The sequence below is a fragment of the Anopheles arabiensis genome, chromosome 2 (genome assembly GCF_016920715.1).
Source record: "Anopheles arabiensis isolate DONGOLA chromosome 2, AaraD3, whole genome shotgun sequence".
NCBI classification, from domain to species: Eukaryota; Metazoa; Arthropoda; class Insecta; order Diptera; family Culicidae; genus Anopheles; species Anopheles arabiensis.
In genome coordinates this window covers 93,476,991-93,502,283 of record NC_053517.1, presented here as the reverse complement: position 1 = coordinate 93,502,283, position 25,293 = coordinate 93,476,991, and the positions used below count along the sequence as shown (strand labels likewise).

General features: G+C 43.7%; 1 protein-coding gene across 10 annotated transcripts in view; it reads left to right on the top strand.

Annotated features, from left to right (window-relative positions):
* The window catches only part of LOC120908797 (mitogen-activated protein kinase kinase kinase 13), a 32,222-nt gene continuing 6,929 nt past the window's right edge, over nucleotides 1-25,293 (top strand). The window contains exons 1-4 of one of the 10 annotated variants that reach the window (XM_040320160.1): nucleotides 1-546; nucleotides 8,220-8,978; nucleotides 22,164-22,766; nucleotides 23,710-23,904. In XM_040320160.1, coding sequence (XP_040176094.1) covers nucleotides 8,863-8,978; nucleotides 22,164-22,766; nucleotides 23,710-23,904 — 914 coding nt within the window. In that variant the 5' untranslated portion in view covers nucleotides 1-546; nucleotides 8,220-8,862. Of the gene's footprint in view, nucleotides 547-8,219; nucleotides 8,979-11,312; nucleotides 11,518-12,982; nucleotides 13,417-22,163; nucleotides 22,767-23,709; nucleotides 23,905-25,293 lie in introns of those variants that run through there. The other 9 variants (XM_040320161.1, XM_040320162.1, XM_040320164.1 and 6 more) reach the window with 9 other exon arrangements.

Here is a 25,293-nt window from a genome sequence, read left to right as displayed (position 1 = left end):
ATCGAAGCTTTCTCTCGCGAACAGTCGCCCCGAACGGACGTGCGTGAAACGTTTCCTCCGGTGTTAGGCGCGCGCGCGTGTGTGTATGTGTAGAAAGAGCTGTGCGGTTAATTAATTGTGTACGTGCAAAGGGTGTAAGGATGCAAGCCTTGAAAGTGAAGTTAAAAGTGTGACCAAAATTGAATGAATATCGCTTGAATCGCTTTGGTAAAGCAGTAGAAAAAGGAAATATTACACGGCGCACACCAAGCGACAAACCTGTGTTTTTTTAATTCGATTGAAGCAAGTGCTGTGTATGTGAGTGTGTGTGTGCACAGTGTGTATGCGTGTGTTTGGCCCCGTAGTGAAGGTGTTTTCTGCAACCGCCGTCGGCATGCGGTGAGGTACGGTGGAAGAGAATTAAAAAGTTTATTAAGAATTCCCAAAAAATCAACCCGCTCATCCCTTTCCTGCCCGTCGATGCAGCAGGGGTGAAACCACAACTACAATTCAACAGCAGAACCATTAAAATACGAAATCTGCAGCATACCAATCGAACGATAAACGGTAAGACCCCGAGTGGATGTGTTTGGAGGGAAGAATAGTTTTGATTAAAAACCCTAAAAGTGTGGCCCCCAACTGCCGACGGTAAAGTGAAGCTGGAGCGGAAAGCTTCCGCGCGGCAGCCATTTTGAGCCCGGAGCGAGAAAGGGTCGAGGAGTCTGTTGGTTCGCTTTTTTGTGTCTGTTCCACAGAGAAGCCACTGCTGGATGGAATTGGATTTGATAGTTGGGCGAGTGGGTGGGCGGTGGTGCGGGGAATTATGCGCAGGCGCACGAACGTAAGAAAGAGCGCGAGTGTGTGTGTGTGTGAGTGTGTGAATAAGAAGGTGACATTAAAAAGCCGATACAAAAACATGAAATGTATGCTGAAAAGGGGGTTGAAGCACGTGGAATAGGGTGAAGTAGAAGAATGGAAAGAGGGGTACAGTTCATAATAGCAAAACAACCAAAACAATACAGTTCGCTCCTGTCCGTTTGTGTATGTGTGTGTGTGTGCGTGTTGGTGGTTTTTGCAGCAACGTACACACGCACGCACACGGCTTGCTTCGATGGTGTGCGAAAAATTGTTTCCTTCAAGCTGTCAAAGTAATTTACCTGAAATTCTGCTGTTGTTGTTGCTGTTGTTGCGGAATTGTGGTTATGTGTGTGTGTGTGTGTGTGTGTGTGTGTGTGTGTGTTTTAAAATTTTTTAAAGCCATTTCCAACACGTGCACATAAACAACACGCACTGCGCCACTGTCGTGAGGGGTGAGTGTGTGTGTGTTTGCGACTGAAATTGGTTTTTCACAGGGTGGAAAACCATTTTTAGTATCGTTTCCACTCACAATAAGGTTGGTGGATCGTTTGCGTGAATGTGTGCGTAAATGTTTTGTTGTTTTTGCGTGTTATGTTGGCCGCGCAACAATAACGACGGATGGGTTTTGGGGTTTCCCGTCTGGTTTTATATAGCTCCAGCGTTCAGACTTTGCACTACCAAAGGGGTGTTTTGTTGGTGAAAAAAGCAAACGCGGAAATATGAAATCATTTTTATATTCAACTAGCACTCTAATAATAATAAATTATTAGTTTACAACTTCCCAATAGCTGGGATTGAGTTTTTAATGTCCGATGTCACAAAAAAGCGCTTCCCAATCCAATTAGCTGTAACATATTTAGCATCATTTGCAGCAAATCATTCAATGTTTAGCGTGTTTTTCCCCCTCTACCAGAACGGTGTTTTTCAAACTCATTTCCCATGACCACCACCACCCCCATTGCTGTTTATTCATGAAGGGTGAACAAAAAAATCCACTCCACATCTTTTCTTACTTAGAAAGGTGTATGACCGGGAAAGGTACACGGCGAATAAGGTAACAAATAAATGTACCTAATACGCACACACACACACCCGCTTGTTGGCTCAATTACGCGCGAAGAGTAAATAAAAGCACTCTTTCTTTAAATCGCTCGCGGTACGCAAACACGCACGCGGTACGCGCAGCATTGATGGAGCAACAACAGCGTGCGAGTAGAGCGACAAGCGCTAAGCGACGAACCGGCCTTCGACTGGGCTGTGTGCGCTAGCGTGTGTGTGTGTAGTAGTAGTAGTAGAAGTGATCATGTCACTCGATCGCGGGTGAAGGTTTGATCGAAGCGAGGGATGGATTTTACTTGAATCGAGTTGTGGTATCGACATTTTTTTTAGATTAAATAACAGTTTATTCTAATTGTTTGGTAGATTTTGTGAACAAATTGATGACATTCATGTGCAGTACTGTTAGTGATGAGTGAAGAATTGAATAAATTGATTTTTTTTTCATCATTTATAACATTTTTTCAAGCAACAAGCGTTGTTGCTAATGCATAGTGCTCGCTAATATCTCATTGTAACAGCCTCAAACGACCAGCCAACGACCCTTTTAAGTTTGGTCGCGCTGATAAGACAAGAAGGGCAACAGCAGCTCATAAATGTCATCATTATCTTTTGTTTTTTTATTTTTATTTATGCATTTTAGTGCTTGAAGCAAGATAAAAAGAATGCATTTTGGGATTTTAAACTACATTTTAACACTTTGTTTAGAGCAAGGCAACGTGATCTTTAAGCACTGTATTGCTGCACTACACGTGTTAAGCCTAAATCCCGTCACAAGATTTGAACCAAATCAAATAATAATTTTCTGATACTTCATGAATAAATACTTCTCAACGTTGCCAAGTAGCGATCTGCGCGTGTATCTGTTCTCTTCATAATTTGTACCCCGCGGCCGATGAACGACACGTCCACCTCCACCTAACCACCCTCCATCTCGTGCGTCACAATTTCATCACAAACAGACACACGCTCGGAATGTCGGACGGGGGTCGTCTTCTACGATTTCTAGACCTCACCTTGGAGGCGCTTGCGAACGGAGCGAATCTCAAACGCCGGACCGAAGCAACCGAACGAACGAACGAACGAACGAACTCAAATCCGGCACGCTGCTTTTGCTGTGTGTCCTCGATAGCAGTTTGATCCACGGGCATTTACACGGCTTTTCTTTGCCATTTCTTCTTCATCTCCAGCTCTTTGGCTTTATATCAACGCCTAAGAAGGTGTCCGCGTGCTGTTGTATGCGGTCGCCGTCCCCGCCCCGAGGGTCTATCGCCACGCGGTGTGATGCAATGCTGTAGTGAAAAGCAACATTATTGTTACATTTGCCCAAACAGATGCCATTGTCGGGAAGGTTGGAAATGATGGAACGTTTGATGGCAGAATCCGATGGCCTTACCGGGCCGGTGGGTGTGTAAGGGCCAAGTTTTACGGTTGGTCGTTGTTGTGTGTGCGTGTGGCATTTGGGGAGTTTTTTTTTTTCTAGTTGTAATCAATGCCAATTCCATTTTGCATTCGTTCGATGTTCGAACGGGTGATGATCGTAGTAGTGTTTGAGATTGGAATTTAAATCAAACAGGATTTTAAAGTCGTACTGACAGTGAAGAAGTGTGCCAGTTAAAGGCAATGGTGAGCTACATAGTTTGTTATGCTGCTATGCTCTGTAGCTTTACAATTTGAGTACTCAAGACTCATGAAATTGGCTACTTTACTGTAGTAGCGCAGTGGTAAGAAGATGGTTGAAGAATTTAATATTTATTCAAATTAGTTGAAATATCGCTAACATAAATAGAGCTCATGTTGTGGAAAAAACAACATTTTCAACATAGTTATTTCAATCAAATTAGTACCTACTTCAGATTAAAAATTCTTCTTTTTCTACCCAATGGTCCTTATCAAATTTAGTACTTTAAATAAAATATATAATAATTATTCAAAATGAAAGAAAAAGTCAAAAGAAACTTAATCGAAAATCAGAAAATAGTTTCAATTAATATCAATCAGCTTAATAAACGCAGTCAAAAAGTCAATAATAACGGAACTAAATAATAATAACGATATTTAAATATTTTATATAATAACTGTTTCTGCATTTTTCATTTCTGTTCATCTGTACCTATACTTGGATGTTTCAAAATAATATTTACTTATTTATTCAGTCTTAGAGTATTCATTGAAACAAACACACACTTGCACCGACAAACAGATATTAGTAAAATATATACTTTTTGTGTTGTTTTTCTCCTTTTCGTTCCTTTTTGCCATTCACACAGGTTCTTCTCTGCTTCTGTCGTTTGATTTAGTTTAGAAGGTTATTTTATGGTCGTTACCGCTAAATTTTGGCTATAAGGCATCTAGTTTTGACAGTGCGCATCCATTTTCGTAAGTAATTCAACAATTGTTGAGTCTTGTAGGAATTAAAATTGCAAGGTATTTTTGTAGATTTTCGTCAACAGTAAATTAACTTAACACATCAAGTATTTTGATTGTTTTTGCGAAAAAAAATAGTGAAATTTAATACATTATCAAGACATTGTTTACACCTGAAAATACATACCAACTTTTGCTACTCCATTAAATCTTCCAAAGTTGGCACGAAAGTTGTTATACTTTAAATTTTATTAATTAAATTGTTAATTATTTAACTTAAATTGAATAATGTTGGAACCCCTAGTTTCAGAAATTTGGATAAATTAAGTAAACAAACCAAACAGACTTACAGTCGAAAATTGATGCCTTAGAGACAAAAATGGATGCCCTAGAGGGAAAAAATTTGACACGCTGTCAAAAATGTGTGCCTTTGAAACCAAAATAGGTGAGCTAGAGCCAAAATTTGGCAGCACCGACTATAAGTACGACTTAACACCTCATTCCTGGACCGATTCTATACTTGATTAGGCCTAGAAGTTGGTGCGCATGACATATTTAAACATTATTCCTCCATGGTTGGGTGCTGAATATGCAATAAAATATTTTACTCAAGTTATACAACTGACGAAATATATAAATTTGTAGAAAACTATGATAAACTAATAGATTGTAAACCTTTCTATTCGCTTAGAAAAGTCCTGCTAAGCTCAGCAAAAAGTACGCTGGTCGTTAACTGATCATTCTGAACACATTTAGTTGTGACATTAAACTCAACTCTTACAAATGAACAGCAAGTGAACAACGAATTGCTACAAGAAGAATAAAATGTAGACTAAAAATCCCTTACAAAAAAGCAATGGAAATTAACATATTGTCGTAAATACAATTATTGCACCGTTACTATCGATGCTCTTGCCGGTGTCTGATTGCACATGCAACCTTTACACATTTAACCCCTCTTTTAGTGTCATATTTTTTAAAAAAGCTACAGCCCATTCGCCTCAACATCCTCCCCGGGGCCCCACCAAAACACGGAACAGACATAAATCTTGTCGCAAATAATATTCCAATCATAAAACTGCCAAAACGTCTCTCGATTGCCCTGCCTTGCCTATACGAGCCACGGGATGGCGTGTGCAAATTTTTGGCATGGTTTATTGTTTTTTTTTTTCGCTAAACCAAGCAAAGAAGGGGAGACCCAGAGTCTCTAACGGGGTCGTTATCGTTTGTGCATGTGAGAGTGTGTGTGTGAGAGGCATTTTTTTTGTTGGTTTTCCTTAGCAATAGACCACCCTCCTGCAGCAGCAGCAGCAGTATATCGGTGCGGTTGAACACACAAAGTGGTTGGAAAAGCTCGAACACGTGCGTGCACGTTGCATTCTAAATTCAAGCCCTCTAAGCTGACCATTGGCAGAGCCCCCTCGGCTCGGCACGTTACGGCCGCGGTATATGGCCGCACCGCGAATGTTTTTCCCCCTCCTGCTAACCACCACCCTCTGTGTGTTTGGGTGTGCGGCTAACTGACAGACAGTAATGCATTTGACCACCCCACAGCGGAGACGAAAATGAGAAACAGCTGAACGGCTGAAAAACCACCAAATGAGGGAAAGGGATTTTGAGCGAATTAAAGGGTGGGAGAGAGAGGGGGACAACCCTTAAATATGTTTTAAACTCCCAGGTGTGTTTTGTTGGGCTCTATTTTCTGTTTCGTGCCCTCAATGGATTAACACGCGTTTGGCTAGCCCGGGGGCCAGGCGGGGGTCCGGGGTGTCCAGTGTTGCCCGGTCAGGCGTATCGTTGCGGGCTGGACATTGGCGCGATACGGGTGCACCCAAGAATGACCACATTCACCAGGCCAATAACAATAATAATGAGGACAATTGCGAGGGGCTGTTTTATTGTGCGTTTTTTTTTTTGCTGTGTGACGATAGTGACCACGAAGTAATGTTGTGTTGCGTTCTGTTCGAGCCTTTAGTTTTATCTTTTCGTGGTTCGGCTCTCTGAGGGGGGAAAAAACTTGACCGAGCATCAGTTCCTTACCTTAAATGCAATTTTCTGTTTTTCCTCCGCTCACCCAGAAGTGCAGTTGCAGTTGCGTGCGATCGTTATCGTGTGCGTACAATTGGGCGGTTGGGTGCACAGTTAGAGAAGAGGGTTCGTGGAGGTGGTGACTTCTTTCTGACAGGACGCCCGAGACAGGAGACGCCCGTGGTGGGTGTGTTTGAGGGGTGAGAATGTGGGTTTTTCGTGTTGTTGTATGGTGGAAAGGTGGGGTTTTTTCAGGTTACAAAGAAAGAAGATGGGTTTTGTTGGCTTGATGATATAATTTGTGGCTGGAAAACGGGCGTCGAAAACCCCCTACTCATACACACCTTTTTCTGAATTGTATTGAGTTTTTAGTGGCATTGAATTTGTTTGAAACATTTGACGATAAACAGAAAACAATTCAATAGGCCCTGTTAACTTGCGTTCCATGCATTGTTTTACTACTAAAAAATTTGTAACTATTGACTTAAAACTTAAACCTGAAACAGAACCTGAGTTATATCAGAAAAATACAGGGTTTCCCACGATTTATGGGTCAATTCCCACGATTTTTTGGTGCGTTCCAACGATTTTTTTTATCGTATCCCATTGATTTTTGGTTCGTTCCCATAATTTATTATTATTTTCCTATTGGATATCAATACAACTGGACCAAAAAATTCTGGGAAACGGTCAAAAAATCGCATGGGAACCAAAAAAACATGGGAACCCACCAAAAATTGATGGGAACCAACCAATAAATCGTGAGAGACCCTGTAATGTTGTATGTATGTGTTTGAATTATATAAATTTATCATGTTTATTAATTAAGAATAATATTAAGACACCTTTCCGGTACCGGAAATTGTTTTAAATTAATTAAATATTACTTAAATCACTAAATATTATTAAAAAAAATAAATCTCATTGTAATGGGTTATGGGTTCGTATCTCTTATTTACGTTCTGCAGCTTAATTGCTGCTTCAGCCTCAGGATCGCTGTCTCTGTGTATGTCACTGCCAATACAGAACAGCTTGAGTAGCAGCATCGATATACTAGAAGCCACATAAGAAATCTGTAACAACTTGTCTTATGTTTTATTTGTAGAATTATTCTTCTAAAGCCACGAAACGCAAAAAATGAGTGTAAGATAATAAAACCAAATCCCTCCATGTATGGGCGTTTATGAAGAAGAAACAAAAAAAAAAGTACCACCCAAAGTTATTGCATGTCCAGTTGCCAAAAGATCAACCATGCCTTCGGCGAGAGCCACATTCCAATTTCGTCTTGGCAGTGTGCCAAACCTCCGTTTCGAAGTTCCAGTGTCCAAGCTGTCTAGCAAAAATAATGTGACAAAAGTCATCGCCCCCCCCAAATACCGCTCGAGCGTTCGAAATGATTTGAGACGCACTGGCGACAAACCCAATGGCATTATCGAACGAGCCGAACGACGACGACGAACGACGTTTTGTCTTTATGCGGAAAAGTTTTAAAATCCTGTGGAGCACCTTAGTGCAGCTCGAGAGTAGAAAACATCAGTTTTAGCTTTGCTCTGATGCGTCGGAAAACCATGGTTTTTATGTGGAAAGTTTTGAAGCGGAAGTGTTTGGTGAAAGGGAAAAGGACATGTCTGCCGTTTATTGCACGGGGATAATTGTTGACGATAGGGATGGTAAAAAAATAATATCAATTTATGCAAAACGAAATGTTTCTTAGTTTGGATTTCAATTTATTGTATTTGAAAATTCATACATTTTACCACTTTATTTTTTTCTTCACGTTAACAAAATTACATTCGGATTATCAAAATTCATTGTACTAATTTAATGAATCCTAACAAAAACGAATAAGTTACTTATTAATATCCTATGAAATATTCATTTTAACAATCTAATGATATTCATTTATCTCTCTCGCTGTTGTTTATTTTCAGAGCAATCGGAATCGCTTTCGGCAATGTACTAGAAAATACGTAAAAGCCACGCTACAAACATACGTCAGCGGGTTCAGCGTGAAAACAAATCAATCGACGCGTGAGAACAGCACGCGAAACAGAACATCAAACGAGATCCATTATACCGTGTGCTGTGAAACAAAGTTTACTGTTTGGAGAAGTAGAATAAAAAAAAACACACCACGCAAAGGGTGAAAAAAAGTGTACGTGCGTGGAAATAACGTTTGGTGGCTTTTTTTTCCTCAATTATGTAACTTGCTCCCATTCATGTTTCAGTGTTATTAATTGTGCAGCTAGAAAAAAAGTATTACTTTGCAGTATTGAAGAAAAAACAACCATCATTTGGTGCCATTATTGGTAGTGTGAGAGAGAGTAAAAGTGTGCCTAATTGTGACGGCAAAGGTGCAAAAGTAAAAGTTCTTGAGGCGCGGGCGGTTCCTCTAAATTCGGTCGATAAAATGAGTGATGGTGGCTGAAAACACTGCTGGTCAGTGGAAGTTTATGCGCAAGTTCACAACACATCTGATTGTGTGTTTTGTATCAATTGTGAAGAAAAAGTGAAACCGTTCGACGGAGCAATATAAGTACACAGGATTTACTTACCTCATTTTGGCAAACAAAAATGGATCTAGCGGGTGAAGCAGGCACTACCTCGAGACAAGCACGGTTCGAGGACTACCAGAAGATGAGTACCTCGCTGCAGAATATAGCCTCCGATCAACCGGATCATCATCATAGGTAAGCTCGACAGATATACAATAATTATTTCAATATTAATTGGTGTTTCACACACTGAACTAGAGATGAAATCGGCTTGAGCTCGATTCAACTCTTGGATATAAACCGAAAATGATTGAAAATATAAACGAGCCTGAATCGCGAATGTTCGCTTAAGTCGATGTTACAGCGCAAGAGCGGGAGAGGAAGTTTGTTGAATTTGCGCTCAAGCCCGCTGAGCCATATTCTCTTTGAAGGTTAGCTCGCTCTCTTTGGCCCGACAATGGTTTTTCGCATTCGTTGAGCAGTTTACTTAAAGGCAGGGACTAACAACTTAAGTTAGGTTGCGTTACACTAATTACAGTATAATAATAAATAACTCAAATTATATGTGTTCTAAGACTTTCATGCAGTATAATTAAAAAGTGGTGACTTAGACTCTTTCGACCAATCAAAATGTAGAACGATTTTTAATATTGCGTAAATTGCGTTTACATCATCAATGAATGCTCCAATGTTCGGAGGATTTTGTACCTGGCTACTCAGAATTAGACATCTGTATGATTACCTAGAAATTGTGGAACATAAAAAACTGTTTAGTGAGTTCAAGATATGTCTTAGAAGGCGCTATTAGTCTCTTTGAATAGTGAAGGCTATCAACTATTTATTATCAACTTTATTATAAAAAAAAGTAAAGAATACTGTTTTTATTACAGCTTATGAATATCGGCTAGATCTACAATTTGGATGCTTCATAAGTACGAACATAAAGCTTATGGTGATAATAAATTAGCGTTTCTTTGTTCATAAGATAATTTGGGCTCCTGGAGTTCTGAAGCAATGGTAAAATAGTTACGAGGAATCTATTGGAGTAATGGGTAGATCGCATTTAAACGTTAGGTTTAATGTTATAGTATGCCGTGGTAGAGTAATAACAGGTTGGCTGATAAGTCCCCAGTCTAACAAAGAAAAACACATTTTTTGTCAAAATTCGTTTTTATTATTCAACATAGTTCCCTTCAAGAGCGATACAACGATTATAACGACCTTCCAATTTTTTGATACCATTTTGGTAGTACTCCTTCGGTTTTGCCTCAAAATAGGCCTCAGTTTCGGCGACCACCTCTTCATTGCAGCCAATTTTATTCCCTGCGAGCATCCTTTTGAGGTCTGAGAACAAGAAAAAGTCGCTGGGGGCCAGATCTGGAGAATACGGTGGGTGGGGAAGCAATTCGAAGCCCAATTCATGAATTTTTGCCATCGTTCTCAATGACTTGTGGCACGGTGCGTTGTCTTGGTGGAACAACAAACTAACATAAGTTGCTTGACAAAAGACGCTCTGTCTCACAAACTAATTGACATACAGACGTCAAATTTTGACACGAATCATTTGAAGGTTGGTACCCTATTTGCCAGACATATGACTCTAGATAGTCGAAGTCTTTACAAGAGAGAGTAAGCCTCTGAATATGCTGTTTCAAACAAGCGTTTGAACAACATAGGAGGATACATCCCCTCTCACAAGAAGAAGAAGAAGAAGGTTGGTACTATATAAAAATAAGATGCATTTAATACTAGCGGCGCCATCTATGTGACAGACCGAGGACTTATCAGCCAACCTGTTAGGTGGGAAAGTAAGCTCTAGAAGCTACTGATGTAGTTCGCACGATCCTCGTATCAAGACGTCAAGTTCAAGTCAAGAAAGAGGCACACCGACAAGCTCACTAGTGTAGTGCATAGGTCTCCAGACCAAGACAAGTCTCTCGTCTGATAACGAAGAAGGGTGGCACATGTCCACTAATGTAAAGGCAAATCAAATCAAATATTTCGACTGACGAGGAAGACGCACGAGTCAAGCTTCACCAGTATCTACCCAGTTGGTAGTCAAAGAAGGCGGTCGAGCACTTCACCGACAAGACAAGGTGGACAAGATCATCGAGTGTACTTAGAAGCTTACTGATGTAGTCTGTATTGTATTGTAGTTTGCTATGTAGTCTGTACTGATGTCTATGGCCTGTACACAGTATATGTCAGTCAATTCCGGACTCCTGCAATCTTGCTCAGATCAAATAGCTCAGCCCATCTGACCATCCAGACCAATTTTTATGGAGATTCAAGAATCTTTAGAGATTCGTTCCTCGTTTGGTACGAAATGGTACGAAACCAAACAGAACGCTGTGCACTGGTTGCCTAACCCTGCAGTGGAAAGACAATCACGCTCTCTCGCCGGTTCTCTCCTGCCGCTCGCTACTCTCTCTTGCCCGAGCGGCGACTCTCTCCCGCCGAGGGGTACGCATCTCTAAGCCTACTTTTGTGTGCAGCCTATAGGCCAGCTGTGCAGGGTAGCATCCCCAACATCTCCAGCATTAGTTGCGCGAGACTCAACAGCTCAAGGCGGTCCCGTATGCCGCTCGTCGTACCGCGCCGTGAATAACAAAGACCCGTCGCGTGTATGTGTCTCTGTGTGCGTGTGTGTGAGTGTGTTTCTTGCCTCTCCCTTAGCTTTGTGTGCTTCCTCCAGACGTGCGTCTGCTTACTTCACACTAGCCACCCTCGCACGGTACGTCCCACGATCATCATCTGGTCGCGGCGCGCACACTGACTTTCTCTCCACCACCACCGTCGTACCGTGTGTCGTATCGTATGTGTGTGTGTGTGTGTGTGTGCATTTGTCTATTGGATATCGTACGTGTGTGTGTGCGTACGGGTGTGCAAACAGTGGCGGCGGGAGTAGGTTCAGTTGTTTGTTGCCTTTCCCGTCCCGATCGTCAAATACCCTTGACGCTGGTGTCGCTCAAGGCCTTCCTGGTTGGGGACGCGGTGCCGCACCAGTGGATCCATTTGCGACCGCGCGCCCGTGTGCGGCGAGAGAGGTGGCTCGAAGAGAAGGCTGTGTGTTTGAAGCGAACCCCGCGCAACACCTGTACGTTTGCGTGCGTAGTGCGCGAGCAGTGTGTGGAAGCAGAATCTATCGCGCCTAACGTTCGTTCGTGTGTGTGTGTGTGTGTGTGTGTGTGTGTGTGTGTGTGTGTGTGTGTGCGATTCCATAAAGCGTGCGTTGCGCGGCCGCTGAGCGTGCGTGCCCGATTCCTCTGTGGTGGCGTGATGCGTGCGGTGTCTGTCTCTCCTTTGTGCGTTTAGCAGCCGGACAAACGAACGTGGACAGCTCCTGCCGGCCTGTGACATACAGGCCGCTCATTACAGCTCCTCTATGTATGTGTGGCACAGACACACACCTACACAAGCGAGCGTTTAAGCGTGGCTAAGTGCGTCATTTTATAGCCCACCCTCGCCGAAAGCGAGCAGATGATTTATGGGCAAAAAATCCTCTCCCAATACCTGCTAACGGAAAGGTTATGTTTTTTTTTCTTCCTCTTTTTTTTTTGCACAACCCTTTTGCTTGTACACCCACCCCGAACACACCTGTGTCTGGGGCGCGATAAACATCCGCCTTTTGCGCGGATCGAACGTCGAACATCTTTCCACCACAAAGAGCGGGTGTTGAGCGTTTCGGTTTCAGGCTTTGCGAAAAAGGTTGGGCCCAAAAAAAAACCTCTCTCTGTACATGTGTGTGTGTGAGTTTGTTTGGTGTGGAGGGGATGAGGGGTGGCCTAGATTAAGTGCTTCGATGGCTTCGTTTCGCCTGAGCGGCAGCTGGTCGACCTTTGGGCCGCAGGCTGTCCGCAGAGACCTTGCGGAAATGGGCTGAAATAAGTGGAGAAGCGTTTTCAAACCACAAAAAATGCCTTTCGAATAACAAAAAACGGTACAACCTTTGAACACGATGTTCGCTGTGGTCCGTTAGCGTATCCTTGCTGCCACGGCAGACGAATGAGAGAGCTTTCACCTTTGCCCATGCGTGTTTGAGTGTCTGAGGAAGAGTGCAAAGCTACTACTGTCCAATGCTAAACAAGTGTAGTGGATGAAAACATGAAAAATTGATGCTATATATCTTAGATGAAATTGTGATCAATTACTTGTGCCACATGGGTTTTTGATATTAACAAAATGGTGCTTTACTTTAGTTAGTTTCTTAACTTTACAGCAATCGAAAACAAATTTTACAAAAATTGATGGAAAAACAACCAAGCCATTCACGTTCAAACAGTTGGATCGTTCTGAGAGACAAACAAAAACAAGCGAAAGTGTAGCCTTTCTCCTGTGTCTGCGTGGCTTTGTGCGTGTGTGTTGGTTGTGTAAAAGAAAGTGTGTTCTGTTTGTACTTCTGTTCGTGCCGGATAAGACACGAACCTGCACTACACCCCCCCACCCTAGGACGTATCGCCGCAGCAGCAGAATTGGATACGCCACAGTGCAACGCGATCGTTCAACGGCAACCGACATCGGCGAAGGGCGGCCACCACCACCACGGTACCATGGTGTTTGTTGGGTCGTTTTTCGAGCGCTGCTGCGAACCCCCGGACAAGCCCGTCCTCGAGAATGTCATCGTTAAGAAAGGGTGTGTATGAGATCTGCCCCAAAAAAGGGCCCAAACGATCGTTCTGTTTAGTTTTTAGGGAGTTTAGCTTTATTCTTCATTATTGTAGCAGCTCAGAACACAGGCAGTTGTAGAAAGCAACCGTTTTAATTGTGTCCTAATTCTGATCGATACGGATATATTTATATCTCACGCCATTGGTGATCAATAAAGGAAATAGAACACGAACCAACTCCCTATTTAGAGGTCCCCCAGGACTCGCATTATGTTATCAGTAGATTAATCAAGCTACTGTAAATAGTTTCATAGCAAACGAGACGAAGTTACTGGAAGTTGCTGGAAATTTCTGGCATAACAGTACTTAACGTACACGTCTCCGTTAAATAGAGTAGCTTGTGCCTAATAATTCAGTAACTATAACTACCGTCTAACTGGTTCCGGCACATGCGGCTCTCTTTAGCCCTGGGAATATAGCTCTTGATAACATATGAGTTGGTTTGAAGTAGTTGAATGCATTTTTGAGTCATTGGAAACTTTGCAACTAAAACACGTGCACATAACTGAGCTGTTGGGAGGCTTTCGACGTCGAGTATGTTGCCTGCCATGGGATATATCCCGGAAACATGTTGAACTGTTGGTCTGACGTTATGATATCCAACTATAATCCCCGGACGTATTTTACCATCTATGTTCAGACGTTTTTTTTTTTGTTTTCTAACGATCTACGAGTAGTGACGCTTTCTTCCTGCATGCTCGTTGATCACTGGTTTACGGTGTGTTCAACGTTGCTCAATACCGTTAGGTCTTCTACCCCTTGTTCTAGTACATTCTATTCCCTTCTTTGACTTGATCTCCGATAAAGGAGCTATCAAGGTGAATGGCCTAATAGAAACATTATCGTAGCTGGGTAGTAGATGTCGTTCAGAGCTCTCAGAATTACAGCAGGTCATTGATCTTCTTTACTGCTCTTAGTAGCACACGGCATCTAATATCCTTATCGGTATCTCCATATCCCTGATGCAACTAAGAGATCTTCATTATTTGTAGCATATTAGAGCACTGAAGCTGACATTGCGTATCTCAGAGCATGTGTTGTCGTTACAGCTCTGGTCTTGGATTTGTTAATACAAGCAGTACAAGATGCGATTACTATTCCTCAACAGTGCCCCGCGAAGCAGAAACAAGGTATCTAATTATCTTCGACACAGACACTGCACCTTGTCAGGAAGAGCCTAACGTTTGATGCTCTGTATCCTGTATCGTGAATTCTGAATGAATTAACACGTTTAATGATCAGGCCTGTCACGATCAGGGGTTCGAGTAATGGAAGTGTGAAGAGTGAAAGGCATCGTGTTTGCGTCAAACAAAGCCACGATCGCTCCCATGTGTCACGTAGCATCAGCAACTTCCAGTAAAACCACCAGCAGTTGTGAGATGATCTCGGGAAATTCCAACGTTCAGCTTTAGTAGCTGTAAAAGAGCCAGGAATATGGTTTTACAATAGACGCACATATTTTAACGTTACAAAAAGGGAAATTTGGAATGAAATTTTCACTGAAAGTCTTATCTGTACAGAGAAACATAGGAGCGACCAATGTCCATTATTGTTAACTGCTTTCCAATTCACTGTGACTGTGCCTGATTTGCTCCCGCAAACAAGTACAAAGAAGTTCGGATGCACTTGAATGATTCCGATTCCGAACACACACACACACACACAAACACTAAGCTAAGCTGAACAGGACGTCTATCAGCCAATTAGCCCCAGTGAATGCAAATGAGGCGATAAGCAGCACAGCGGCAGCCATCTTCCCTGTTTTCCGATCGTTCATCACACTTCCGTTTCGGATTGATGTTGTGCGTGCGTGCGTGTGCGTGTGTTAGTGCACAATGGAGCAAAAAATATTTCCGTTTTGATGTTCAAAAACAAGCAAATGGTTAAATAAAGTCAACCCTGGTGTACCATAACAACAAGTCGAATGATTAGCAGAATCGGGCCGATAATCAGTCCAAGATTAGGGTGAAGTTGTAGACGACGAAAAGTGTTACGTGGGATGGAAGAGAAGCTTCCGTATTAATGGTTTATGTTACCTTCATCTTGAGGCTTCGAAACTGACCTCTCTTTTAAAGCATTAAATTCGATCTGTCTTATCCACTTCCTATCGGAGTTGATCGGTCTTAACGGTAATTAATGTGTATTTATTGTTGAGGAAGTTACCCAATGCTTCAATACTTGAAAGACTTTTGGAGCCTTAAAAATGTGTCCCAAGTGTCTGAGATAAAGGAGAGAAACGCTTGCACGGCTCTACGAGCACTAGGCCTTTGCGAGCCTCTAACCTCCAATGCTCTAATGTTTCCTCATTAGTGTCACCTTCGGCCGACCGATGCTCTCTCGGGCGCAACCACCAGTTCCATTTTACCTCCCCAAACCCTCCCAAATCACCGTCCCAAAACAAGAAGGTGCGGATTATTTGCGTTTGCGTTCGAACGGAAAGTGGATCGACCTTAGCTCAAAGTTCCGTCGCGCATTATCATAAACTTTACTATGTTCGTTAGTGTGGCCCTTCCATCCCGTTGCCGCTTTGCGATTCGAAGGTTCCCTGACGTTTGAAGCTCTGGCTGTGATACGTGTGGTCTAGCAAGAGATAGAGAGAGAGAGATTGTCTCGTCACTTCCGACTGATAAGGCAAAGAACGTTCGTCGCTTACCCACATACAAGAGGAGGGGATGAACGTGATCAGCCGCTCCCTGACCACGTACCTCGGATTTATTCCCACTTATTTCTTCTTCTTCTTCTGGAGCCACATTCAATACTAGACGCAAACAAGTCTAGGTGACTTAATCGGATTAATCCTGGGTGGTTTTGTGGCTTGTTGGAATTGTACTGCCATTTACCCGTGCCCGGTTTACAAAGTACTTCTTTTCTTTTTTGCATTTCCCCCGTTTGTCTGTGGGTCTAGCGTTGATGTGATTTTAATGACAGATTGGCGTAACACGTAATCGGCGACGAGGAGGGTCGCTCTACGATCGATCGAGGTACTTCGCTCGCCATAATCTATAGATTCAATCAACGCCTCAACGGCATGAACGGGCCCAGACCTTCGGTTCTGCCGCTGTAGTAATCAAAGCGAATCAAGTAGAAACATGTTTGAGTAGCTTAAAATTGCGCAATATTTTTTTTTTTTTCATAATCAACCGGAAATCGTCAAACTTTTAAGTATCGTTTGGAGTGTTTTTTTTGGGGTTTTGTAGCAAAAACAAAATCCCCAAAAAAAAAACCTTTAACGAGGTCGGGGTCGACGCGTGTGTGTGGGGCTAATGAAAAGTGATGCGTTCGTATTTTTACTAAAACAGAAAATATGTTTCCATTTTTTCCTCTCCGCCCACCCCCTCCCCGCCCTAAACTCTGCTGATTGGACACGAACATGGCCCAACACTGGGCGGCAAATGGTGGAGCGTTAAGTTGCGCTCGGGTGCGTTTCGAATTACGAACGACTTTCGCCTTCTGCTTCTTCTTCGTTCGTTTCGAAAGGGATCTCAAAATGCGAGATGTCGCATTTTGCTTCAAATTTCATTTCAGACACCTCACCACACGTAAATCATTCGTTGAGGGTTTGTTTTTCTTCTGGTGTACCAATCGGAGAAGCATTGCATTGCTCTCCCGGCGACGCGCACAATCGGGCTACCTTTATGCGGGAGCTTGCCGCCTTGACTTCTGTCAGTTTAACGTTGCAAAAGGTCATTCAACCACCACCACACCGCTCTCTATCATCGCTGGAAAAATGGGACCAAGCGAGTGCATCCGTGAGCGCGTATCCCCATCATTCGCGGAAGAGTGCATCGCTGATGTGGAACCGAGGGAGAGAGAGAGAGATGAAGATTGGAGTAGCCGAATTGTTGAAATACCAGGGGGCGGTTGCATTCAACACTGACACTGACAACTGATAGCTGACAAGCGACGGTATCGATGATGTTTTGTCACTTCTCTCTATTGCCCGCGTTCGGCATCTTTAAGCGAATAATGGGGTCAAGTGCATTCGATGCATTGGTGGAAGGTAGCTATTTCCACTAGTTTGTGTTTGTTTCTTTCGTGTCAAGGTAACAATAGTTTCCCAACTGTTTTTAGTTGTTATGTTACATATTTATTCATTTATTAATGTTTCCAACATAGTCCACTGGAGTTCATATTCATTACTGGAACCATCCTGAGCCTCAAATTGACAAGGATTATGTGTAGCTTTTGCTTACTAAACAATACGTGTTTCGCTTGGACTATCGATGACATTTTGTTGATGAGTTTGATAGATCAGAACCACCGCCGACGATCGGAACACGCGGAAGATCGCATTGCGTATTGCGACTTTGCCATTCCGATGCGGTCAAGGAACGACCAACAAACAAATAAATAAACACGCACCACCTAACAGACAAGTCGGCGCAAATAACATCCCACCCCTCCTCCCGTATCACGACGATCGTGTGTGTGTCGTTCTGGTATGGTTTTTTTTTCCTTCGCCCTTCCAACCGATGGATGGCCAAAGACAAAGAATCGAACGAGGCGAACAAACTCGCCAGCGCGCTTTTGTCGAGCCGGAAAATCACATCAGTTGAGATCGGCATGTCAACGATCGTAAAATCTCATCAAACGGGAAAAGAAGAAGAGCGTTGGCAGCAACACGCTGGACGAAGACCGATTGCCATGCCATATTAGTTAGCGTTGCGTTGTGGGTCGCGTACTCCGCGAGCATCAGATCAGATTTCGCAAACAAAGAGCCCCCGCGGTGCATTGCTGTTACCGGGCATTGGGCTTGGGAATTGTGTAACTAACGGTATTAGAACTGGTTTGCTTCCCTCCTGGAACTATTCCCTAAATGGAGATGATCGACTACGAAGTGTCGCACGAGGTGATAATTAATACGACAAAGAGCGAAAGAGAGAGAGAGAGAGAGAGAGAGAGAGAGAGAGAGAGACTTATTGTAGAGAGAATTTTGGTAAAATGTTGTTAAAAATTCCAAATGAATGACTTTTGAGAAACTTCTCCTTAGTAGCGGAATATTGTGAAATTTTGTATTCCAGAATAAAGTATCTCAATGGTCGTTAAGTTTTCTATTGAGCACCATTCTTCACAAGTTTCAAAATAACAATTCTTTTCTATTGAATCGATAACAGGAATAACCTATTATACGAAAATCTGAAAATCTTCAATAAATAAATTTAAACCATAAAGACATCAATTCTTGGCGCTTTTTGACCAGGTCTTTTAAAAGGATCGTGAAGGACGATTCTCATCTCACAAAATACTTCATTACCAACAGGCCATTCCCTGCTTATGGGACATTATGATTATTATCCATTAAATTTGATCAACAAATTGTCACCTTGTGTGCTACTACAAAGTCACCTCTTGATTGATGGGCATGGTCCTCTTGATTGATCTAAATTAGATTAGCTTCTACGATATATGCGGTGTATGCGGGTACTTGCTGGAGACGGCCCGGTAGTCTATTGGATCGATGGGTCGTCACCTACAAGGCCGGATATGTTCGATTCCCATTCGAATCTTCTCTCTTAGGTCAAGGTCTTGGATAACTGGCTACAGTGGCAAACTAAGTCTTGAAAGGTCCTATGTGGTAAGGCCTTTTTACGTATGTCGTATTAATGTATTTCGTATGGAACTGTTTAATATTTCGTGTGAAAATCACGTTCGATGTACGTCTTGTTTTTTATTATGTCTAGTTGTTCTTATGATACCTCCAAAGAATATTTCATGGAGTTAAGACATTCTCAGACAGCATGAAGACTTTAGTTAATGGAGATTCTTGAAGATTATACTGGAAATATGGAACTGGAAGAAGGACACATATTGGACACTATCCATTTGATCAAATAAACTATTTTTGACTCTCTATATCGTAATAAACAGACTAAATCACATATTCTTCTAAGTGGGAGCTCCACTAAAAAAACAACACCTACAAACACCTACCTCACTCCCTGCAAAAAAGGTCATCGAAATGGTTACTGCGTAGATGCCAGAAAACGGCAAACACGCACACGTAAGATTGACGTGCACAAAAGGGATGTGGTAGGGCTGAACTGGAGTAAACCAGGAAAAAATAAACCTTTGCGCAGCCGTATGGGGGGGATACCACATGCTGTATGCGTGTGCTTTTCCTTCACATCCCCCAGCCCTGAAAGGCACAAACACCGCTACTCTTCGCATGATAATGCTGCTGTTTCCTTCGCGTTCGCAAAACGCCTTCACAACCGCGCCAATTGCACACACAAATCGATCGGGCGCGCGTGGTGCGGCATCGTACCTTTTGTGTGTCTGCAAATGTGGTGCCGACACTCGCCTGCTAATAAGATATCCCCTTCCCTTGCTACGGTACGGCCAGCCCTTTCCCCCAACAAGGGGTCGTTGAGATTAGGCAACACCGAACTGCTGGCGAAAAAATGGGAAACGCAAACAAAACCGCCCAAATACGGTGGCGCCGATGGGTTTTTGGACAGGTGGCGTGATATGATAAAATCGTCGGGTTGTTTGGGGAGGGCTTCGGGGGGAAAGTGATTTATCGAAAAATAGTTTTCCCACCCTACGACTGCTTGGTGTAGACTCGGGATGGCGGATTGCGAAGAGATGCGAAGAACTCCCGTCTAGTCTAGACTTTTGGCGAGGAAATCCGTTTTGCAGAAAAAGACTCCTTGTTTTGACAACCAACTGGAGTTTTGGAGCCGCAGGTCGCTTCGGCCTCTCGTTGAATGAAATTTGGATTTCGCTTTTCGCCACCTCTACCCATCCAATTGCTTCACCGAGTTCGAGTGCGATTTGAGCTTCGCGAAAGATGGATTTATTTCACTGCAGTTTGTTTGTTTCTTTCCCTCCGCGTGCGGTATGGTCGGAATTTTCGTAACGCGAAATAGATGACGGTGGCATAAAATAATCGCGCGCCCACCAATAGAGCACAAAACATCGTCCGACCTGCACACACACACACACACACACACAGGCACACTATTGCAATCCGAGGGGCCGTCGACAACCTGCTTCTCGCGGGCTCTCCGCTGCTGCTGCTGCTGCTGTTGGCAAATAACCGCAAATGGCAACACACCACACACAACAAAACCGTCGCTGATAAGATAAAGCACGGCACAACATCATCTTCTCCGTGCATGGATGTGTGACTGCGCGCGTGTGTGTGTGTGTGTGTATGTGCAAATCGATGCGGATATTTACCGTCGACGACGTCTTCTCGATAGTAAGTGTGGCACTGGAGTGTGATACCGATCTGGGTTAGATGAGGTTTTCGACATTGCTTGATGTTGACAGCGATTGGGTAGAAGCATTTGGTCCTTCGAACCGGATAAGCGTGTTGGGTCATCTCTTTCTCCACATTGCGGACTACGTTACATCTAGTTCTACACGGTTAATGAAGCAATCTTCATCGTTTTCTTCTCCTTCAGACTTTTTAACATGATCGTTTGCTATCTTTTCCGCAGTTTTGCAATCTCTTATCAGAGTGAATTGAACAAAACTCGAGCCAGATTTTTAATGTTCTTGTACTACCTAGCATATGGTGTAGAGTAGTCACTGATTTGGACAATGTCTATTAATAGCCCCTTGTCACTAGTGTGCTAGCCTGCTGGCTGGTTGATAAGATGTTTTATTGCTCCCTTTCACGTAGCGGCCACACCATACAAGGAAGTGTTTTGGTCCGTACGGTCAAGAATGTCACACACTTTGAGAGGAGGCGGGGGGGGGTATATGGTCCACCCCCTATGAATGCAAGGAATGAAACTGTCGCCGATAGCTACTAGATAGTGGTTTTAAGGTCACTTGTAGTCTGGAGAATGGGGATTTCCATGGAGATGGAGTTGACGAGAGATATCGAAGTTAGTTCATTATTCTTGTAAAAAGGGAGTTTTTTTCTAGTGAAATTAGTTAATGTGATCCGGTTAAAGCGAAAAAAAAAACTGGAAAAATCCTGAACCTATTCTGGTCTTGATATACATGCTAAATTCATACAGGTTCTGGAACATATCTTGACCCAATACTGATTCTTGATCTGATACATAAACCATTTCAGATATCGTTCCTGGCACTGATTCTTATGTCTTTTTGTCTCTTAACTTATGTAAGTCCTGGAAGTTTTATAAACCCATATTTGTCCAGGAGCTGATCCCATACCTATGTTGGTTCACGAACTTAATCTGAACCTACAACGGTTCTTACAATCCCATAACGGAGCTTATCTTGAACCCATATCAATCCTGTATCCTCAGCCCATAGAGGTCCTGGAACATATCCTGGCCCCTTGCTGATCTGCAAATTTACCCCAACCCCAATCCGCTTCTGGAACTGATACTCAGATCTCATACCGATCCTTGAATTGATGCTAAACTCAATCTAGTTTTTGAACCGATACTGAACCTATTGCTATACAAAGACTTTATCTGGACCTATATCAGCCAAGGAACAAATCGCAAAGCATTTAGTCCAGGAACTGATACCTCACTCCGATACTGGCGAACGAACTATTCCCAGCAGCAGAACTCAGCGTAGATATTGAGCCTTCCAAGTAAAAAGTAACAACACTTATGCGAATTCTACTTCATTTACTAGCGGAAGAATTTATCTTAGCCTAATAATTAATTCCAACGGTCTCTTATGAAGTCCTAAATATATTTGAACATTATTTCTATGTCCATTATTTGCAAACTGAATATAATGGCCTCTTCTTTACTCTCTCCCTCTCTCTCCCGCACAGCATGATATCGATCCAGGAGGAGCTGGATCAGCTGGGCCTGAACAATGAACAGCAGCAACCGGCTCCACCCTACCCGCAGGTCATCTATGGCAACGAGTACCATCACCACCACCACCAGCAGCAGGTCGGTAACGACGACAGCAGCAGCCCGGACTACCTGCAACACCACCTGCCCCACCACCATCAGCACCACCCGGCGATGTGTGCGAACGGGTGGCCCCAGCTCCCGGTGGGCATGGTGGCGGCCGGTGGCCCCGGCGTCGGTCCGGTTGGCGTCGGCATCGGCGTCGGTGTCGGTGTCGGCATGTCCAGCAAACCGGCGACGGCGGGCTGGATGGATGGGCTGTTCGGCTGCATGCGACCGGTGCTGTCGCTGATCGGCAAGAGCCACATCATGGAGATGAAGAGCAAACAGACTGAGGATTGGGAAATTCCGTACGAAACCATCACGGACATGGTGTGGCTCGGCAGCGGGGCCCAGGGTGCCGTGTTCTGCGGCAAGCTGCGCAACGAGCTGGTGGCGGTGAAGAAGGTGCGCGAGCTGAAGGAGACGGACATCCGGCATCTGCGCAAGCTGGATCACGAGAACATCGTCAAGTTCAAGTGAGTAGCGAGAAGGTTGGGAGGATTGAAATTCTTACAATGCAGGGGCTGAAATCTGAATAAACGGCACGACACTGTCGCGTGTGTCACGTGCTTGCGAGGCTTTGGTGCTTTCCGGGGGCCTGCACGAGCGCCAGTGTAGTGGAGTGGGTCGCCATCCAGGAGCCAGGTCGGTTTGCCGCTAGGTCAAAGCTATTTATAGCCGGCCTTCTGTCGCCTCCCGTTCCGTTTTACTATTTTTCTATGCTTTTGTTCAACCATTCTATCGCGGTTCCTTCTGGCGCGGAAGAACTCGACGATAGAAAACGTTTGCGTGCTTGATTTGACCTACAACTCGTCTAACGAGGTTTTTGTCTAATTACATCAAGGTTTAGGGATAATAAGAAATGTCTATTATTTAATTTAACACTGTTTTTAACAGTTTTAATTTAACACATTCTTTTGGTGATCTTGAACTGTAAAATACATTTCAAAAGTTTGATAACAAAGTATTTGATAACAAAGTAAGTTTGATAACAAGTAGTAACAGAAATTCGTCTTACTTATGTTTGAAGTTACCAATTTGTGTTGAAAATACAAAGTTGTGGTAAAAATTCTATCTGTAAACCATAGTGTTAGCAAGAAATTCCATTTTTGCCCTCCCTCGCGAAGGGTTCAGAAGTAGAAACAGCTGCATAATTTATGGAATTTTTACGACCGTACCCCCCACCGTCTATGACCATCCTAGGGCGCCCATTCTCCGTAACATTTCCCCAAGACTTCCGGTGGTGCAAACCAGCTCCAGCTCCAGAACATCGACACATAACTTATTTCTATTTCTGTTCTACTTTTTCCCCATGCCTGCCCATGCAACGTCTTCACAACCTGACCTGGATAACCTGCCACTCGCGGAACATGCAACTATGCGTCGTATCTCCACTCCACCACTGCCACCAACCAACAGAGGGGTCTGCACCCAGGCGCCAGTGTTCTGCATCATCATGGAGTACTGTGCGCACGGTCCGCTGCACAAGAAGCTGCAGGACAGTGGCGGGGTCATAACGCCCCAGCAGCTCGTCTCCTGGTCGCAGCAGATCGCGCTCGGCATGCAGTACCTGCACACGCACAAGATCATACACCGTGATCTGAAAAGTCCCAAGTAAGTATATTGATCAGTACCACGACGGTGCAAACGATGTTTCGTAGGTGTGAGGTCCACTAGGCACTTTCCCAAAAACATTGACCGCTGAAAGTTGGCTGCCATTCACCGCTCACCCCATGCCGGTTTTTACCGGTCTGTAGCGTCTTGATGTCTTAATTATTGTGTCTTTGTTGTTTTACAAATCTCTTGAACGTTTCTTGGATCTTGGAGTGTGTTTACTGTGTTGAACCGGCACTCGGTAAAGTCCACCGGAATTAAGTGTTTGAAGATACCGCTACCACTTTAAACCCCCTTGCTCAGCAGCACTGCACACAGGCGTAGATAGTGTGCAGTTTTATGGCGGTTTTCGGTTCGGACTTTGCCACTTCCTCCTTGCCCTGCCGCGGCCAGTGCAAAGAGGAAAACTTAATGAAAGTACAAGCTTTCATTGCACGCTCGAAGGAGTGGAGATTTTTCGCGAAAATTCAGTTTCCCCTGGTAGTCTGCAGATTGGGTGTTGTTTATTGGTTGGTAAGACGATGTTTTCATTGAAGGACTTAGTTTTACTAGCCAAGGGACTTATTTGGGATTTTAAAGAGAGTCTTACTTCCTTAAAGAATGTTCAAAAAGATTTGAATTCCTTCAAATGAAACGGGACAACAACAAAAATGCGTAAAATAAATTTGTCGGTTCAATGACTTCAGTTACAATAACACAAAAACAACAAACATAAACATTTAATTAAACCATTCACGAACTCAAACCCAACTCTCCGGCGTTGACCTTCAACCAATCGACCGGTGGTTGGGAAAAGTGCGCCATGAACCGCCAATGTGTTCGCCAATAGCAACCACCAAGACGTCTTGATGACGTCTTCCAAGGCCGCCTTTGCTCCAAATGCTACCGAATGGTTGTGCTATATGGACAGCGTGTGGCTGTGTGGTTATGTGCGTGTGTGTTGTTGCCGCTGAACTTTTGCTGGGAAAATCCAAAAATTGATCCAACCCCCTTTGCCGGAACCGGCAAAACTCGAGAAATCGTGGCGCATCATGCGTGGAAACAGATACAACATTGAGGGGAGAGCGAGGTAGCGGTGATACTTTACTGCTTTCGTAACGAAAGGAAACGCATGCGTACCAGGAGGCCACCGTTGTGTGTACCATTGCACGAGGCTCGGGCGCGTGGTTGTTCTGTGGGGTGAAAGGGAAACCAAATAGAGGGGAGTCGTGTGGTCCAATTTCCAGCCCGTTCCTTGCCACCCCAAGATGACGTCATGGCTATGCGGTCCGTTCTTATGCAACGCGTGTGACGTAAGAACGCATGCCTTCTCGTGTGGCGTGTTAGAAACCCCTTCTCAACTCCTCCTGGAATGTGATGATTTTGCTAACGATTCCACCTTTAACATCC